The 21,017-nt window shown below is 38.9% G+C and overlaps 1 protein-coding gene across 2 annotated transcripts; it reads left to right on the forward strand.

Moving 5' to 3' along the window:
* The first annotated feature begins 1,272 nt into the window (after positions 1-1,272).
* Positions 1,273-20,010, forward strand: LOC5516638. 2 transcript variants are annotated; one of them, XM_048726588.1, is made up of 16 exons: positions 1,273-1,391; positions 4,050-4,206; positions 5,349-5,414; positions 5,745-5,933; positions 6,996-7,110; positions 8,451-8,638; positions 10,490-10,714; positions 11,182-11,352; positions 12,920-13,099; positions 14,796-14,942; positions 15,313-15,569; positions 16,005-16,086; positions 16,237-16,382; positions 18,052-18,194; positions 18,714-18,751; positions 19,908-20,010. In XM_048726588.1, the coding sequence occupies exons 2-14, from the start codon at positions 4,125-4,127 to the stop codon at positions 18,190-18,192; spliced, it is 1,989 nt and encodes a 662-aa protein (XP_048582545.1). In that variant the 5' UTR covers positions 1,273-1,391; positions 4,050-4,124; the 3' UTR covers positions 18,193-18,194; positions 18,714-18,751; positions 19,908-20,010. The 2 variants fall into 2 exon arrangements, with proteins under 2 accessions (XP_048582545.1, XP_048582546.1); XM_048726589.1 differs by lacking the exon at positions 4,050-4,206 and having other exon boundaries at positions 1,367-1,391.
* Positions 20,011-21,017: the final 1,007 nt, after the last annotated feature.

The raw sequence follows: 21,017 nt of genomic DNA on the forward strand, positions 1-21,017 counted from the left end.
AAAACATTATTGAATTATGCCAAAAAAATATCCTTTCGTCCCCGGGTAGGCTTGAACCACCAACCTTTCGGTTAACAGCCGAACGCGCTAACCGATTGCGACACAGAGACTTGAACGGACGCTTGACTAAACTCATGGCCCTTAATGGTTTCTGGTACTACTTTTAAAACAGTATTGAATTATGCCAAAATATCCTTTCGTCCCTGGATGGGCTTGAACCACCAACCTTTCGGTTAACAGCCGAACGCAGTAACCGATTGCGCCACAGCGACTTGGACGGACGGTTAACTAAACTCCTGGCCCTTAATGGTTTTGGCACTACTTAAAGCATTAATTAATGCTTTAATTTACTTAAAGCATTAATCACGATCTAAGTTAAAATATATCCTTTTGTCCCTGGATGGGCTGTAAATCAGAGCCGTAGCAGGGGGTGGGGCGTTGGCGGCATGTGTTCACCCCCCAAATATTTTCAAAAGATATTACGAAATGATGACCAGTAGGGCGGGGCTCGACTCCCCAATATTTTCTTACTGTTTCTTTATTGTGTCCCCCCCCCCCCCCAAAAATCTTATTTGGTCTTCTGCGGCTTTGTATTTGTATTTACTGGAACTGCTCAAAGTCTTACACTTTCATCGATCAGACTAAGATTTTATCAGATTTTAAGAAAATGCTTAAAAACTCAGATAGCCGCAAAATATATGTGAAGCTTTCGTTTGATATACAGTCAGGTTTTCCTGACATTTGATGAACGTTGTATAAACAAATAATTGTACTTTAAACAGGAAACGTTTAGAAGACTTAGAAGAAAATAATTTAACTTTCAAAAGTAATTTAGTTCTGTTTACCCGCCTCAGCATAATTAAGTTTGAGCTTCCTGAGGAGGATGGGAAAAATCTTCGGAATCCCCCGCCCGTTAGTATTCAAGCATAGCAAACTAAACTCCGTAAAAAGATGATAACATTCTCATGGAAAATGCAGGCCATTAGTAACAATGAAAAGCAGCAAGAAAGCTGTTTATAAGGTTAAGGAGAAAAAAACGAGTAAAAACCATTGAATCATTCTTCTGTTTCTTTCTGTCACCTGGAATATCAAAGACAAGGTCCGTCAGTCAAAGAGTAGTTGGGAAAGGCACACAAAAAATTGACGGGTATTGTTTCGCGACTTCCGCAATAAAAAGAACAAAGAATGACTCAAAGAAAGTTTGTCCACACGAGTTGTATCCGGTGTCAAGAGGCTCTTTAGTGGCTTTGTCAAGTGTTGATACAGGGATGAAAACTTGTCATAAAATTTGCACTTGTTATGCTTTTATAGAGAAAAACGGTAGACAATGGTCCCTTTTTTCCATTCTGGGGCGCTGCTTTGTTGCATCGGGAGGTAACATACAGAACACGGTAAGGGGAGTTTAAAGTACAGTGGAACCTTGATTATACGATGTGTCTAGGGAAAAAGAAATTGTATCGTAAAATCTAGGTTGCAAAGAGGTCCTCGATTTTACGATATAAAGAAAAACCCATTGACAATATCGTTGTGGCGAGGTCGGGTTATTTATCACCTTTTACAAAATAATTATATTGCAACTGTACTCTGTGAAAGACTGTTTAGTTACTCGCTGTAAGACTGTTATCTGCATTTAACAAGATCTGTCATGTCCAAATTATATTTGGGACTTTAAGCACGCGAAAACGTATAACGTACCGGACATTGGATTTGCGCGCGCGCCGTTAACGTTCCAACTTTCAACTACGTGGCTAGCCCACTTTTAACGTTGCTGACAAACAACGAAAACGTATTCGTATCTTAAAATCGTAACACGATGATAATCGAGTTGTTTTCTACATTTCACTGTATTTTAACCCGGAGAAAGAAATTCGTCATCGCAAAATCGAGGAAATCCAGTATCGTAAAAACCAGGTTCCACCGAAAGTTTTCTATGATGTAAAGTCGATTTACCTGTCTTTCTAAAATGGTCGTTAGAGCCTTAGAAAGAAAAATTCGAAAAACTCTGCCCGCTAAAAGTTATTAGGTCTGATTGATTTTCCCCTTTTTCCCGTGGAATGTGCATGTCATTAAGACTTCTTTCCATCTTACCTCTTGTTGAAAGAAAAGAATGGATATTATTTTCAGCTGTTTTATATAAACAAAATGTCCCGTTACGCTTGTTTTTGGAAATGCAACTACTTTAAAAAAATCAATCTTTGATATAATTGTTTGTGATTACGAAATCGATATATTCGATTTCACAATCAAAAAAAATTAGCTGATGGAAATAGTGGATTAAGTGTTAGTGTTGGAAAGTGTCTAATGATGTACACTATCGAGTTGTACCGCGGGCGCATGCCCTTGTATCATAACGAGGCTGACAAATATGGTGCACGTCTTAATGGCTTCCTAATTTACAAATAACTTACAAATAATTTGAAACTGGAGAAAAATTATTTTATACTGGAGAAAAGTCTATTCCTTCCACCTGCTTTTTCCATTTTTATATCGATGTAGATCCCCTTTAGAGCGTATGAGTATTAAAAGCTATCTACATAATATGAATATTAGGGCGGTCAATTCAAATCAATCAATGACGAGTATAGTTTTTACACCAATGTCGTTGCTTTCTTCTCTTATGGTTGTGCTTTACAACGAATCCGCGCTCTTAGACCACGCCAGTTATAGCTCAGCCAACGACGCGCCGAAAATCCACTTCTAAATCAACATTTATTCACTCGTCACGAGTCAAAGGCACGCCGTATACTAACTCAAGAGAGCATATGATATGGTCTGTTGGTAAAAATATATTTACGGGAATCTTGATTTCTGCTGCTGATCGCTGAGAACACCCATTCTCACCACTCACACTGATTAATAGATAATTTCAAATTTCGCAGTTTACGAATGGGATTTTGTGATCTTGGAATACAGCGTTTATTTTTAATTAAAATTTACCAATTAAACAAAGTAAACTTTTAAGCGTTTGTTTAAGACTGTTTTTATTCTTGATTTGAAAAGTTCAAAATAGCGAATTGTCAAAATATGTCGGGGATAAGTTATAGATTAAATATGTCTTGTTTTTCATTAACTTAAACATAACTTAAGATTCATTCTTATTTCTCGCATACTCGTACCGTAACTATGCCCTTGAACAAAAACAAAATAAGTTAAAAAGAAATGATGCTCTTTTTCTGTCGTCGTATTCCCAAATTATAAATGCAACTCAAAATACCCTCCTTTTCTATAAGAACCTTTTTTTTTATAAGAACGTACAGGCTGATATTTAACCAAATTTTAAGAACATGTTAAGAACATGCCGAGGCTCAGATAGTAGCAAAATATTGCTTTTTTAGTCTTTTTGTGTTCTTAAATGTGTTAAATGTGTTCATTAATAACAACCTTAAATATTTTATTGCTATGATGATAATTCTCCTCCTTATAATCATTAGGTACTATAATTTAAAAGTACTAAAATTTAAGAACATCGTTAAGAACGTTTTCAGATTAAAAATTCTCCAAAAATAAGAACGGCCCAGCCTCAATTGAAAAGTAGACGTTCTTATAAAAAAAGGTGTATGATAATAACGAAAAACTTCCATGCTTAAAACAGAAAAATTAAAAACCAAAACATCCAATAACTGCAAAATGCAAAAACATGAGGAACAAAAAGGTGCAAATTGTTTTGGAAAATACAAAACAATAAATGATATCAGTTATCAATTTATATTCGCAAATGGGCCAGCAAAATAAAGATAATTTATTCGAAAGATTGATATAAAAATATATAAAAGTAAGGGAGTGCACAGGCAGGCACATTGGGCCCGTAAAACATTCTCGGCAAAATCATTTCCCGGCCTAGCAACGATACTTCTCTTAGAAGTAACTTGTCACGACCGAAATTATTTCCTCTGCGTTTGGCGCATAAAAACAAACAAACTTCCCACGCTTTGTTTATCTTGCACCTTTGGCTAAAAGGTGTCCACTTCTAAAAGCTCGTTAGCTCAGAAAAGCAAAGACTCTTTACTGAGCTCTTAGGGATCTCTCCACCTTCGCTGTTCCTTCTGTAGCGTTTTGCAGCTTTTACAGACCAAGTGCATCAGTAAACTAGCTACACGGAGGGGTGGAGATCTGCTAGGAGAAAAATGAGGAGCGGATGTCTCGTAGTATGTCTCCTAGTTGGACAAGTCTGCTGTATTCCAATGTCCACTCTGTCCAAACGCAAAGGTAAAATCTAATTTCATTTTTTACAATAAACTTTGTAATGTTATGCATGACCAGAATATTTACGATAAACATTTAAGGATTACAACAACAAGTCTTATAAATTTTTTTTTTCAAATCCATTTAAATTTATGGTAACTCTTGTAACCAAAACTGCAAAGACCCCCAAATTGCCTTTTCTGCTTACTTCTGCTGCCCGCTATCTCCTCTAATTCTCTGCAAAGCAAATACATGTGAATAGAAGCTAATGAAGTACATTGGTGACCACAGATCAAAATATTGTTAGTGGCCTAAATCACCATGAAGAGTGTGTCATAATTGTTCATTTTTGGAAGTCGTCTGGATGACGATGTTACAAATTCGCCACTTATGGCTTTTAATGATGTTTGCCTACGCTCTAATGAATACTTTCTTGAAATAACATGAAAAGAGCCAGAAAATGCATTAACTTATCCTCCCTTCAAGAATCAAAAGATGTGAAAACTGGGGGCAAGGCAAAAATTGAAATATGAATATCTAAACATCATCCTTTTACTTCTGTGTTTATGTTACGAACAGTCACAGTGAGTGGGAGAATGGTAATTGCTAGGTCATCCGTATCATCTTTCGCTAAATCGCTAAAAATCTCTTATCAATCATCGTAGTTGTAATTTTCACTTCCAAGAAAACATCATACAAAAAAATAACAACTACTGCCGAACCAGAATGCCAAATATACTACCACATAAGGATCTTTGTCTGAGTCTATTTTGCTTTTTGTGTGTATCCAAACAAGCAACAGTATACCCAGGACCATGTCCATCAACTCATCCCCCGCCCCTAAGGTCTGGTAAAGCCAGCAATTATTCCTTTTGTGGGGAAAAAAGATCTCATTTACATGTAAGCGTCCTCGTCCTCGATGAAACACACAACCTATTCCATTTTTAAAACAAACAAAAAAGGATTGAGAAAAACGGCTAAGTGGGATGTATCAGACAGATATAAATATAGTTTTGATTTTCCAACTTAACTGCAGTCGCCGCTTTAATTCTTCATTAATCTTTTCTCTATGTTTAATGTTTATTATCTTTTTCACTTGCCTTTTTCGGACTAAAAGACCTTCACCCTTCCTCGTTATATCTGACATTGACATTTAACGTCTAAAGGAATAGGGCATAGCAAGAGAAATGTATTCGAGAACGCCCATGACCGCATTACCAAGGTGAACAGAGGTAAGCACCGACATTTGCAGAGCTTTTTCCAGGAAATTCTTAGTTCTTAGATAATCTACTTCGTCACAAAAAGAAAAGATAATGGGATTATTACAAAAGAATAAAAAGTGATAGGACTGGGCAATTCTGACAAATCTTATTGGAGGTAAATTTTTGATATTGTTGGTTCCCAGCCAGTCTGGCACAGCTTATGCATGTATTTCATTTACCAATTACTGCACATTTGCTTTTCAATCATTTTAACATCACCTTAAATATGTCCTTTAGCTAGATGTTCATGCTATTTCTTATTTTAAATGCTAATGACGTCACCGTATCGTGTTCTCTAAGCCAATGACGTCAACATGTACGAGGGAGACATATTTCTAACAAAGGGCATGGAGGGACCCGCTGACCTCAGTTCTGCTGGCGACGTCGATGAGGATCTGAGCTTGCGCAGTAAGCGCAACGCCGTCCGCGACCGAAAAAGGCTATGGACCAATAAGATCATACCTTATCAATTCGAGTCTGGTTTTCCAAGTGAGTACGCATGTAACAAAAGCCCCACCCCCCCTAACGGCCACACAAGGTTGGCTCAGAGATAAGCAATTTTACAGGAGGCTTAGAATTTGTGACCGCTAGCGTGGCGGTGTTGTAATTATAATTGCAAATTTGAGCTCGGGGGCGGGAGGAGCTAGCTTTCCCTTTTATAGCGCAACCTCGAGTTTAAGAGTGCACCTATGACAGAACCGGGACCGAATGGTCCCCCGAAATTTCGATGTGCTCGCAGTTTTCGGCTAATGCTCGCATATGCTCGCGCAATTTCTTCCGCCGTGACCGCATTGTATTTTTTGTTGTGCTCGAATGCTCGATTTATTCAACAACTAAAAATGCTCGGTCTAGCATAAAAAATGGGGTGCTAGCAAGCTCGCAAGTGCTTGCAGAAGACCATTAGAGGGCCCTTCCGTGGAGACTCAAAAGTTTCCAATAATTCAGGTGGTAATAGAAAACCTGAGTCATTTTTTAGCTATGCGACTTGCGCAAAGAATTCACATGACTTTTTGTGTGGCATAACGACGTCAAAAAGCAATTTCTTCAGCGCTTACGAATTAGCCTGGAAGTTATGTCAGAAAGAATTTTTCATCGCTCTTTGGCGTGACGGCCGCAGTCATTTTTGTTTATATTTTTGTTTGAGTTTGACACTTAAAAAATTTACTATGTCTTAGTTCAAGTCGACTGGGTCAAAAAGAGACTTTTCTCCTTGTGTTTTCTCAATCTTACAGCCCGTTTTCTTTTCACGAAAAAGTTAGGTATGTGAAGTTTACACGAGCTCACCATAAGTTTAATGAAATACGGAATTTGGATGTCCAGCTTGACACCTGGAATAAGCAAAATGCTAGCCGATATTGCCGGGTGACTTCGTGCTTTCTTATATTTTACTTTAACTATGCTACTTGAAACAATTTTTTGAAAGTACTGACCTAATAAAAAAGTACTTAAGAATTTTCACTGCCACTCGACGAATCAGCGCCCTCCGTTTTAAGCCTCCTAAATCATAAATATACTAAACAATTTTCTATTATTTTTATTCCCTTTTTTTAGACGACTTGCGCCCCACAATACTAGAAGCCATGGAGGAGTACCACAAAAAAACGTGTTTAAGGTTCAAGGAGAGGACAGACGAACGATATTTCCTTAGATTTGTGAATAAAAAAGGGTAGGTCCCAAATATGATGATGATCATGAGGGCAAGGAAGATTACGATAATGATAAAGATGATGAAGATACAGTGATGATAATGATGACAACGATGATGATAATTATTGCATATATCAAGAAAATTTAAAAATATCAAATTCATATCAAGAAAATTTAGCCAAAAATTGTCGTTTTTGCCAGACGCAGTCACTTCCATATAAGGAAATTAATATATTCCTTATTTGGAAAAACTGCATGATTCTTGTCATTTTTAAGGTTGCCGTACCGCAGGTGCTTCGTAAACATTATGACTTGTAAATAGAAGAGAAAAATAGTGACTGTGACCATCTTTGGTCAATGGAGAAAGTATCTGAAGAGAAACTAAGAGTCCTCGGTACCAGTCCCTCAAAACGACAACGTTTTCTTCATATGTGAGGATAAAATTCTTAATGATTCATTTTATTGGTGGAATGGGTGACGATGAAAGCTAGCGGGTTTAGGATAGGGCGATGGGCGACAACGATTTAAACAAGGGCATGCGGAAAAAAAGATAGGATCAAGTTCGAAATAATGTTGAAAAACATCAATAGTGCAAAAACTTTAAAGGTTTTGAGGCAAAAATGTTTTAAGGTTTTGTTATCTTTGTGCGTGGTCGTATGTGCGCACAAGAATGCCGTAGTTTAAAAAAAACGTTTTTTTTTTCAATTTATCTTTAAAATACAATACAGTTTTGTCGTTTTTGGTGCAGAAAACCAATTGCCTTGTGTATACAAAACATTTTTTTTAATTTCCAAATAAATTAATAAGTTAATATACGGCTCGATATTCACGGAGCTCTTGGAAACGAGGTGGTCTAGGGAGAGTGACAACTTGGATCAGGTCCAGGGCTTTTATAACGCAGGTCCTTCTTCAAGAGAAGTTTTAGTGTAATCTTTAAAGGGAGTTTTAGTGTAATCTTAAAGGGAAGTTTTAGCGTTATCTTTAAGGGAAGTTTTAGTGTAACCTTTAAGGGAAGTTTTAGGGTAATCTTCGAGAGAAGTTTTAGTGTAATCTTCAAGACAAGTTTTAGTGTAATCTTTAGTGTCTTTAGTGTAATCAATCTTCAAGAGAAGTTTTAGTGTAATCTTCAAGGGAAGTTTTAGTGTAATCTTCAAGAGAAGTTTCAGTCTAATCTTCAAGAGAAGTTTTAGTGTAATCTTTAAGGGAAGCTTTAGTGTAATATTTAAGGAAAGTTTTAGTGTAATCTTCAAGAGAAGTTTTAGTGTAATCTTCAAGAGAAGTTTTAATGTAATCTTTAAGGGAAGATTTAGTGAAATCTTCGAGAGAGGTTCAAGTGTAATCTAATATTCTTGTCAACAGTTGCTGGTCATCGGTTGGTCGTTCCTACTGGGTGGAGGATGTAGGCCAGGAAGTATCCCTCGGATCGGGATGCAACGATAAGAAAATAATTATGCACGAATTGATGCACGCCATAGGGTTCTGGCACGAACAGAGTAGGCCCGATAGAAACAAATACGTGGAGGTGCTGTGGGAGAACATCCAAGAAGGTACTTAGCCGCAGGGAACTCATTCATCTATGTCTTAGGCAGGGATCTATTCACAGGAAGCCCACGCCTCTCACCTTGCCGCAGCCGGGAACCCATTCCTCTAGGGATCTTAAAAAGGGATCTGTCCACAAGGAGCCCACGCTTCTCACCTTGCTAAAGGGAACCGATTACTCTAGGTCTTAGGCAGGAATCTATCCACAGGGAGCCCACGCCTCTCACCTTGCCGCAGACGGGAACCCATTCCTCTAGGGGTCTTAGGCAGGGATCTATACACAGGGAGCCCACGATTCTCACCTTGCTAAAGGGAACCCATTCCTCTAGGTCTTAGGCAGGGATCTATCCACAGGGAGCCCACGCTTCCTACCTTGCTACAGGGAACCCATTCCTCTTGGTCTTATGCAGAGATCTATCTACAGGAAGCCCACGCTTCCCACCTCGTACAGGGAACCCATTCCTCTATGTTTATAGCAGAGAAATATTCGTAGGTAACCAATGCGCCCCTGGGGGGGAAGGGGACTCTCCAGAAAAGTAGACGGGTATGCTCCACCTATCTTTTAGGATAAAATATTCTCACCAACTGCTATCTCTTAGGGGTTGTTTTAGGATTTTGACCGATTCTGCTATCTTTTAGGGGTTTTCACGCCCGGGGAGGAGGATTTTTCCGATTTTGCTATCTTTTATTGTGTCTCACGCTACATGGTGGCCCAATCGCTCGAAACGTGTTTTACGATAAAGTCAACTGATCGGTTGATACTTCCGGCTTTATTGTCGGTAGCATAACAATACAGGATCTGTCAACCAATTAAAACGGTGATTTTTTCGAGCGTGCTAAATAGGAAACTTCAATCAAATGGCTTGACAGTTTACAGGAGAAATCATCTAGGTTTTTGAAACTATCTTTTTTTAATGCTATCTCTTAGGGGTTAAAAAATTCCTTCTACCACAACCAATTGTTGTTGACCACGCCTTAGTGCTAAAATTGATTTTGCTCTCGAGCACCCCCGTCTGTTTTTCTCGAAGCCCCCCCCCACCCCCCCCCCCCCCCCCCCCACCCCTGGCAAATGCTTTCAAGTCTAGGGCAGAGATCTGTCACCAGCAAGCCATTCCTCCCGGTCTAGGACAGGGATTCATCCACAAGGAAACCATGGCTAAAGGTCTAGGGTACAATATACTCACACATATTGCAATCGCGAACACAATCTATTTCTCATGCGCACGTTGGTTTTTGGTGGCGGTGCAATCCTAATTGGATTGGTGACAAAGGAAACAAAGAAATGGCGCCGTAGACGCGAAGGTCGTCACAGCTCCAAAATCACGGCGCACATAAAACTACACGTGCTTGTACATGCGCACAGGGATCCTAATCAACATAGTACCCTAACTATATGCAATAATTACTTATGAGGAATAATGTGTGTTTTCGTATTTGCAATAGTTATTTGATGTGGAATGACCTTAATGGTTTTATGTCTCCATAAAATATACAAAGGAATAGATAAGGCGGCCGCTATTTGCCGAGTGACCGATACTAATAGAACTTTGCGTAGCAAGACTTGTCCTATACCTTATTTATTTGAAGGGAAAGAACTTCCGAATTTTAAAAAAAACGTTCTTCCGATTGTGACCCGAGATCGAGATTGTTTATGAACGATATAACGAAGCAAGATCGTTCCCTTATTATTATAGAAAAGGCGTTAGCTAATCTTCCAGATTTGCCCAAAAACGTTTTTCGCTTGTGTACAGGTCACATATGTAACAACAGTCATGCGTCATGCACACAATCAACAATGCGTGACAACACAGATGCCAAATCCGTTAATTACTCTATTAGCTTAAATCTTCCATCTCCAGGCGAGGCTCACAACTTCAACAAGTACTCGCATGGCGAGATCGACACTCTACAAGTCCCGTACGACTTTGACTCCATCATGCACTACGGGAGGACAAGCTTTGGCAAGGACGGCCTGGAGACAATCCGCGCTATTCACGACCCGGGACGAGAGCTTGGGCGGGTCATACCCGCATTTACGGAGCTGGATCTGCGGGAGATCAACGCATTGTACAACTGTAGGCCTGGTGCGTCTTTTCAAATAAAAAGAAGAAGAACGAGAAAGTTTTGCGTATCAGAATGCGACACGTTTATTAGACTTAGGCAAAGGAATCAAAGAGTAAATTGGCCTGATATGGAGAAAATTAGGAGTCTATTTGTCCACCACCCTAGGGCAGCGTGTTCTCCACCCATTCCATTGGCTTCTGCCCTTTTCTTTGCGCGGTTGTGGACGCACGTTATTCCTCTCCTTGAATACGATGGAGGACAGAAAAATTCTTTCAAAAATCATATGTATATCATTTTATTTTATTATTTGCCAAAAATAGAAAAATGGACATTCTTTCTTTATGATTTTACCTTAATAGGAGGATTCTGGGTTTTTTTTATATTTTTTCACATTGGAAATTCACTTATGTGTAACCAATGAGATGTCTTCTTATACTTATGTGGCCAATCAGTGCGAATGAAAAATATCATCCTTGTATTTGTGCAGACGCGGGCTCTGGGTGGAGCGTGTGGTCGGATTACAGCCCTTGTGATATTTACTGCCACAAATACAAACAGAGGTTCTGCTCCTCGGCTAACCGAAGTACGGACTGTCCGGAATCAGACGATTACGGAGTCCAGACCATAGACGTGGCATGCTCACATGAGGAGTGTAATGGTAAGCTGGCAAAAGGAGAGGAAAGAGGGAATGGGGTCTCGGATCGCATATCAATCTTGTTTTAAATACCGTCGTTTTCTTATCTCGCTCGATCAACTTCTTGTTAGGACACAACATACTATATTTTGAAGTCCGCTTCAATCATGTTTCGCTTTTTTGTCTCCCTAGAGTTGTGTGCATCGAAAATTTACACGTAAACGTGAAGGAAGTCGCCATTTTGAAATAGATCCCAACGGCGTAGCCAGGATTTTTAACAGGAGGGGGCCCAAAAGGCCCTTTCAAGGCATTTCCCCCTGTATTTTTTATAATGTTTCATACAATTACTGTAGCTTTGGTTGCTAAAGAGGGGGACCGGGCCCCCTGGGCCACCCCCCTGCCTACGCCCTTGGATCCAGGCCCTACATATCAAACATATTCCCCAAAGATAGTGTCCTTCGTTTGCATTGCCTTATATGGTCATTGATGCCCATATTTAGAAGAGCTAAAGTTTTCCCGCTCCCTGATCTCCAGAAAATATGGTAAAAAATGCTGATTCCTGTCAATTTGAGACTCGTGGCAAGAATTTGTAAAAAAAAAAAAACCTGACAGCTTGGCCAATTTTTATCTCACTAATATTGAAAAGCCCTTACACCCAGGCCTCCCAGAGATTGACCGAGCGGGTTTGAAGGTCACCCAAATATTGATATGTTTAAAGCATCACAGGTATCCCGCGCGCTCGTCCCAGGCTCTTTTAGACCATTTAGAAAAACGACTGCCATTGATTGATATGATTGACAGCCGATAAGATTGTGATAAGACATATAGTTTAGTGCGTGCTCATGAAAGGAGTGTAATAATAGGCAATAATAATAATAATAATAGACAATAAATCTTATGGGAAGAGTATGGGGGGATGTGTATGTAGGTGGGTGTTTGAGTTTAGGAGGTGGTTTAAGATGAGATTTACGGGATCGAATAATTAAGGAATTCAGGTCGAACTTGTAACGGTACGCTTGTCCCCCCACGCGCTGGTTTGATGGCATTACGAGCCAGGGCGGGCTGGAAGTGGGGGAGGGGGGTTGAAAGTGAGATCGTCCATGGATAGCACGCAATTTAAGCTCCTAACCTACTCATCTCTGGAAAACAACGTTATTGAATTAGGGGAGGAAACATAGTATCTTTTGTGCTGTCGGAGAGATTAGTTGAATGGAGATAACCTCCAACTGGATCGAAAGTGTACGGCATCCAAATTAACATTGATATGTGCCATCCTCTGAAGTGTAATGAGTTTTTATTATGGAACTTAGTATCATCATTCGGGCTTACAGGAAAGAGGAGCATGGCTCCAGCCATGGTTATTTACAGTGTATTCCCGCATGACACACAGGAGCAAAAAATGGCAAAGTTTGAATTGTAAAGTTATGTTAGCTTACATACCTTACAGTTTGAACTTTTTTTTTCCACCATCTTTTGCTCCTGCCACCATCCTCTCATCGTCATCAACAATGGGCTTATTTTTGTATTTGGTTAATTTAGTCTATCAATTTGTTTCTGATTCTTTCTCTTGTTGCTGCCATCTTGTTATCAGCACCAGTAGATGGCCACTGGGGTCGGTGGTCCTCTTGGAGTTCTTGCAGCAAGACGTGTGGCCCAGGTGTTATGACGAGAACCAGGAAATGCGACGATCCACGCCCCAGACGTGGCGGCAAGGACTGTGTGGGGGAAAGCAATGGAAATGGCATCTGCAAAGTCAGGTCCTGTGGTATCGGTAAGCGGGTATAGCATCTAACTTCAAGCCTAAACACAACACCAAGTGTGGAGTGAAATGGGGGATTCCGGGAGGGGAGGGGGGGGGGGGGCGAAGTTGATCGTCACATCTTTTAGGGTATAAAGTTTCGACTAACTGCCATCCCTTAGGGGGTGTTGAAGGATTTTTGCCATCTCGTAGCCCTATTCAGAGACTGGGGGGGGGGGGGGGGGTTGCTATGAAACTTGCTATAACTTCTGAACCATAGCAGCTAATAGACTAAAACTTGGTGACTTTGTCTAAAATCCATCTGAGGACGTTTTGATGTCATTGCGAGCTGCCCACTAAATAGAGAGATCGCTGGCCACTAAATAGAGAGATCGCTGGCCACTAAATGGAGAGACCGCTGGCCACTAAATAGAGACGTTCGAGGCTCTGGGACCAGGGTACATTTTACCATGGCAACCGTTTTTTATATACACAGGTTTCCTAAAACTAAAAAGTAGTGAATTTTTCATATTTTGGTCCTGTTTCTCAGTTTTAAATGCCTCTTTCGACTTAATAAGTTTGTTTACGTGACAAGTTTCACAACAGCGCTAGAATTTTTTTTACCTCGGATATTTGGAGGGGAGGGGTGGGTAAATTTTGCTCTCCCAAAGCTATTGTTAAAAATGTCACTAGGTTTACTTGATGACACTTTAAAAGCTAACATTATGCATTTATCATTACTATGAGCAAGAATACATGCATGTAAATACTTATTTCTGTAATAATTCCATATTTTTTGGCAAAAATCATAAGAATGGCGGACCAAAGATGGCGGAAATTCTTTCAAAATTTGATTATAAACGTTCCTATGTCCTTTTTGCATTGCCGTTAAAAGGTTGATTTTGACATATCTCAATGATGCAAAATGATTTCAACCCGATATCTGATAATTTAAGCAATATTTCAAAGAATAGCTAGACACCGTATTTATGAAATCATTGTACTGTTATAATCGATTCGACCAACTGCTATTCCTAAGGGGAATTACGGAAGCCCATGAGGGCCACTCAACGTTTTCGTTAACAACATCTCACCTTTCGGTCACGACTTTGAACTATATGCGTCACGACAACTCACTTTGAGTGTCACGACAAAGCACTATTCGATTATCGCTTAAAACATTGCAGGTTTAGTTCACCATATCGCACTTTGTGTCTCAAAACATCGCACTTTGTGTCTTAAAAAACTCATCATTTTGCCTTTGCTTAAAACATTTCAGTATATCGTTCACGACATTCACCTTTGTGCTTATAACATAGCACTGTTTGTCTATTGCATAAAATATTTGACTTTGTGCTTCATAACATGGGGCTTTGTGTCTTAAAAAATCTCGCGAGTTGCCGAATGCGCAAATAATTTCAGGTTTTGTCTATTGCATAAAATATTCTACTTTGTGTCTTAAAAATCTCGCGATTTTCCTAATGAGCAAATCATTCCAGTTTTTGTCTGTGCATTAAATATTTAACTTTGTGCTTCATAACATGGTACTTGTGCAATACAGAAGTAACTATCATCAAAATATACTGTTTGAGATACTCACAGCTATTCTCTTACTATTCTCTTGTTACTCTTACTTTTACAGAAACTAGGCAACGACCCTACCATATGCAAAATAGCTAGAGCCGACTGTACTTTAGTTATGTCTAAGACAATATTTTAATACGTGTAGGCCCTGATGACTGCGAATTCGATGCGGATGGAATGTGCCACTGGACGAACAGTGAAAGCAACCCGCCGCACTACAACTGGGAAAGAAAACAAGGCACCACTCCATCTGGAGGAACGGGACCACAGGGTGACCACACATCTGGGACAGGTGAGAGATCTCGTACTACAGAGATCACACAGGGGAAGGTTTAGCAGCACTAGGGAGAGGACATACAAACAGTAGATGCCATAGGCGGACCACGGATCTGGGAAAGGTGAAAGATTGGGTTAATAGAGATTACACAGGTTAGTTTTTATTAGAACAAGGGAGAGACCATACAAACAGTAAATACAACAGGAAGACTTTGCATCTGGGACAGGGTAACCAGGAAACCACACGACTGGAACAGGCAAAGGGATTTGAAAGAGATCAAGTATACTAAGCGATATGGAACTAGGGCCGAAAAATAGAGAGGGAGAAAAGAAGCCGAAGAAATATACTGAAGAAAACACGAATAAAGTTGAGATTTTTTTTTAAGGGCACTACATCTTCACGGAGTCTTCCGGGCCTAACGGGCCAGGTTTTAAGTCCCACCTTCTCAGCAAAACCTTCAAAGCGACCGGCGGGCGATGCCTGTCTTTCTGGTACAACATGAATGGTGGCAGCGCCGTCGGATCACTCAACGTGTACCTCGCTAATAGGGCGTCCCTATCCCTTGTGTGGAGTAAGACTGGGAACCAGGGCTCGGATTGGAAAATTGGTCATGTGACCATCAAAAGTACCAGCGAGTACAAGGTGAATAGTTCTGTACATTACAACCTCGATTTAACGAAGTGCCAAGGGACTTGGGAAATCTGTTCGTGTTATAACCAGGATTCTTTATATCGAGGTTTTTGTTCCATACGTTACCGCCCTGGTTTATACCATCGAGGATACTTCGTTGTATAGAGGCTTGTTAAATCGTGGTTCCACTGTAATAATTCATCGAATTCTTCAGAAAAAACACCTTTTGGTTCGTCTGTCCTAAATGTGAATATGGTTTAGTAAGGGACTTTTTATTGATGGATTTCTGTATTTGTTACTGTGTGACACCGTGGCAGCGCCCCCCATCCCCCTCACACACACCTACCCCCTAGATATCTTGAGAATTCATGGTTCATGTATGTCTTCTCATTATATACCACCACCTCCTCCTTACAATAATGGTGCGCTAACTTATGTAACCCCTAGATCGTCTTCGAGTCCGTAAGGGGTGCCGACTTCCTGAGTGACATCGCACTTGATGACGTACGATTTGACGACGCCCCATGTGGTATGTCAAAACCGTCACAGGGAATGCGTGACAACTGTCGCAGTCAATTTCATGTGCAATTTGTTATAGAAATTTATAAGGAACCATAGGCAGATTTTAGGATCTGTTTCTATTTTTGAGCTCGCGTTACATGTTAATTTTGTAACGCAGTGGAAGCAGTTGGGTGTTACCGTGACAGTGGCTACAACCGCGCTTTTCCCGTTTATTACGCCGACCTGCGCCCGGAGATCGACTGGTACAACATGAAGGCTACCATCATGAAGTGTGCGCTACTGGCCGAGAAATTTAGTATGAAGGTACATGAATTAATTGCCTGTAGGCGGTTTTTGGAATGTGGGGGTGCGTTTTTTAGTGCTCACCATTAAGAATTCAAATATAAATAGTAGTAAATAAAAAAAGCGTTTGCACTAACGAAGGGTATTCTAAAGCTGCACTTGCCTATATCTTATAATACTTATTCAAGAACTATGATATAATAAGAAATACGCCGTGTCCCCAAACCCCCGCTATGGGCCTGTCAGGGTTAAGTATGTATCCATGACTAGCACGTAGTATGTGCTAACTTTTTAAATATCTTGAAGGTATTTGGGGTTAGGTAGTATAGCATGTACTAAACGTGTTAAATATCTTGTAGGTATTTGGGGTTTAGTAGTATAGTATGTACTATACGTCTTTTAAAATATCTAGAAGGTATTTGGGGTTAGGTAGTATAGTATGTACTAAACGTCTTTAATATCTAGAAGGTATTTGGGGTTAGGTAGTATAGCATGTACTAAACGTGTTAAATATCTTGTAGGTATTTGGGGTTTAGTAGTATAGCATGTACTAAACGTGTTAAATACCTTGCAGGTATTTGGGGTTAAGTAGTATAGCATGTACTAAACATGTTAAATATCTTGCAGGTATTTGGGGTTAAGTAGTATAGCATGTACTAAACGTGTTAAATATCTTGCAGGTATTCGGGGTTAAGTAGTATAGCATGTACTAAACATGTTAAATATCTTGCAGGTATTTGGGGTTAAGTAGTATAGCATGTACTAAACGTGTTAAATATCTTGTAGGTATTTGGGGTTAAGTAGTGCAGCATGTACTAAACATGTTAAATATCTTGCAGGTATTTGGGGTTAAGTAGTATAGCATGTACTAAACGTGTTAAATAACTTGTAGGTATTTGGGGTTTACTAGTAAAGCATGTACTCAACGTGTTAAATAACTTGTAGGTATTTGGGGTTTACTAGTAAAGCATGTACTAAACGTGTTAAATATCTTGCAGGTATTTGCAGTTTAGTAGTATAGTATGTGCTAACTTTTTATATATTTTGTAGGTATTTGGGGTTAGGTAGTATAGCATGTACTGAACGTCTTTAATATCTTGCAGGTATTTGGGGTTTAGTAGTATAGTAAGTACTATACGTCTTTTAAAATATCTAGAAGGTATTTGGGGTTAGGTAGTATAGTATGTACTAAACGTCTTTAATATCTAGAAGGTATTTGGGGTTAAGTAGTATAGCCTGTACTAAACGTCTTAAATATCTTGCAGGTATTTGAGGTTTAGTAGTATAGCATGTACTAAACGCGATAAATATCTTGTAGGTATTTGGGGTTCAGTAGAATAGCATTACTAAACGTATTAAATATCTTGTAGTTTGTGACTTGATCTGTGTTTGCTTGTCTTTATTTGTAGTTCGGAACTTCGTGTCCTTTTTGGTATGAAATGTTTGTGAGTTTAAGAGTTTGTTTACGAATTGGTCAGAAATCACGGTTAATATTTTGAAATGGAGTCAATTCTATTACATTGCTTGGATGCGCTTTTGAAGGTCGTCTATGCCTTGGATGAATCCATGAGTATCCGGGTCTGGTGATGTTTAGTTTGCATTTCTAACGTTTTGAAGTTGGGCCTTTATTATACGGGCGTCTCAGGACGTCATAGTAATGAAAGACTTAAATGTGTTAAATATCCTGTAGGTATTTGGGGTCCAGTACTATGGAGAATGCTGGGGATCAAGAGAACCAAAAGTAAAGTACAACAAATTTGGAGCTGACCCTGATAGATGCTGGTCAGGAGTAGGCAAACACTTCGCCAATTTTGTTTACAAAATTGTATAAAGGTTTGTATTGCAATCTCAGTAAAACATACAATGGAAAACATGGGAACATGATTTAGAGCGATCTCTCACTGGTTCTGTTTGGCCACTAATCATAGTCTCCTTTGCAGCCGTCATACCATGGTGGCCCATCGTTATCTTAGCATTTCTCAAACATGAAAAAAAATCGGACAAAAAAATTTAAGAAATAAAAAAAACGAGAAAAAACTTAAAGATTAAAAATCTAATAAAACTAAATAAAAGTGTGATTCTTGAAAACTCTAGTAAGAAAAAAATTACAGAAAAAAACTATTTAATAAAAACTTGTATGAAAAAATAACCAAAGCAACGCAATGGCGAACTCGTGGAATTTTTGTACAGAAAACATTAAGACTAGAATATGTCTAGGTGATGTATTTCCATCGATAAATTACTGGTACAGCCCCGACCCCCTGAATCGAGGGGATTGTGGGGATCGGAAAGGTTGGGGGCCAATGCTAACTCTCACCCAGTCAATCACTTTGTTATTTTATCTTATTTCAGGATCTGGAATCAGGCCCCTAGATGAGAAAAGAATTAGGGTAATGGGGCATTCTTGTTATTACTATTAATCTTACTATTTAATCACAGAGTAGAACATAAACATGAGATCTATGAGAATTCAAAGCAGTGGAATTAACTAATCGTAGAGTGGATTTCACATGATGCCAATGGCTATCGACTGACATGGCTTTTTTAGCATGAAAGTCCCAATAAAAACAAAAGGTCATATAAGGCAGCAGTCATGTGATATCAACCCACGTCTGGTTACAAAAAATGTGGATAATTGCTATAAAATCAGATAAATCCATTTCTGAGAAATGAACATGGCAGTGCACTAATATGTTGCTGATTAAAAATGTCCTATTGCCTTTTAAATGTATTTAATGATTGTGGTGACTACAACAAGACTGGACCAATATGCCTTACTATTATTTTGACTATATTGCTTGTGAGATATAGGGATATCATCCCAAGCACTTCATAATAGAATGCTGCCCCTTGGTTTTTGCTATATTCATGTTTCTGCCTGTTCATTTTTTTCATCTGTTTTTTTTCTTCATTAGCACGACTTTTTGAGTCTCAGCTAAAATATTGATGTAGTATTAAATGTGTGGTTTCCATTTGCCTTTTCATTAAATGCTTTTGAGGCCGCACAATGAATATGCATCATATGTGTCGATTGTTAATCTTTTGGTATCATGTTGGACTGAGCTGTCCGTTGTAGAGATTGTATAATAATAAATTATACAATCTACAAATTATACAATATATAATAATAAATGTAAAATATTGTAGTGCCACATAGTAGCTGTAGCTTTTTTCCTGTTGAAACATCAGTGTAGGAAATTGAATTTAAAAAAACTGTATGATTTTTCTGGTTGCCTTTAGACAGACTTTTTCTTAATGATTTTTTTCTTAACTTCTTATAAAGCTTGAAAGTTATACAAAAAATTTAAATTTCTAAGGGATAACATACCACGCTTGTGCCGCGCCAGAGAGAAACTGTGTGCATTTTTCTGGTTGCCCTTAGACAGACTTATTCTCTGAATGTTTTTTTTTTCTTAACTTCTTAAAAAGTCTAAAAGTTACCAGAAATTATAAATTTCTAAGAGATAACATCCCACGCTGACCCGGCGCTTCTCTGCCCCTCGCTCCAAAGAACATTATTCTTATTCTGATTTATTGATCCTTCAGGTCTCCTTACACAGTTATCCCATACTGGAAGAAGACCACACTGGTGTTGCATCTATCTTACTGTAAAATGACTCCTAGAGAAATAAACTGCAACAAAATCTTATGCATTGTTGATGTTTGATTTTGATAGTTTTAGGCTGTTTCTACTCTTAGCAGGGTATCCAGTCAATTCATCCACAAACCGATTCGTCCACAACCAAATTGTCCACAAGTAGAGTCAATTCGTCCACACATAGTTTTAACAAATAAAAAAGTAATACAGTAAGCAGAAGATTAGTTTTCATAAATTTAACAACTTTTTACATTTTAGAAGTCCAAAAATGCCAAAAAAAACCTTATCCTATGTAATGTACTTCAAATGTAGATCCCGATGTGATATTCGGTAAAGAGACTCAGCACAATAAAAAGTTATTTATGACAAATTCCAATAGAGTATGAAGTAATTTCCATCTATGACCATAAAGAAACCTTGTACCAAGAAGGTTTAAGGCAAATAGCTTTAGTTTTGAGGTAAAAACCCTCCAGTAACTAGTGTGGTGTTTATCTGCTAAAAAATCTTAATTGGAAGCTGTTAACAATATTTTTGTATTCTCCTGAGGGCGGTTTTTTTTCCCTAAATGCCTTTCTATATCAATTTCTACTCTATAGGCATTCCTGTATAATTTTTCAAACTTCTTTTCTACACATTGGCCCCTCAACCGACCTGAACCGTCCTTCAGAAGTACTCACAACCCAAAAAATTCATAAATGTAAAAAACACACAACATGAACATAATCAGGCATCAGTCTAAGGAATGAATGGTCTTGAAGATATGCATCCAACCAAGGTGATAGCAACTTCTCTTTTGTCAAATAATATCTCACGTTCTCTGAAAACTTCAAATCGAACAAGGGAATAAAAGCAGAATCACCCCTCTCAACGCTCAAAATACCACACAAAGGAAAGACATCAGCAAACACAGCCCAAGACACAAATAGATACCTTTATTCTGATCCTCCAGGTTTATTTACATGGCTTCAAAACACAATGTTCCACTCCTTGAAGGCTTGTGATACCACTCGGATGCCATTACGGATTGCAAAGCATTCTAAGAGATCCAGGGAAAAATT

The sequence above is a fragment of the Nematostella vectensis genome, chromosome 4, assembly GCF_932526225.1.
Source record: "Nematostella vectensis chromosome 4, jaNemVect1.1, whole genome shotgun sequence".
In the NCBI taxonomy this organism is placed as follows: Eukaryota; Metazoa; Cnidaria; class Anthozoa; order Actiniaria; family Edwardsiidae; genus Nematostella; species Nematostella vectensis.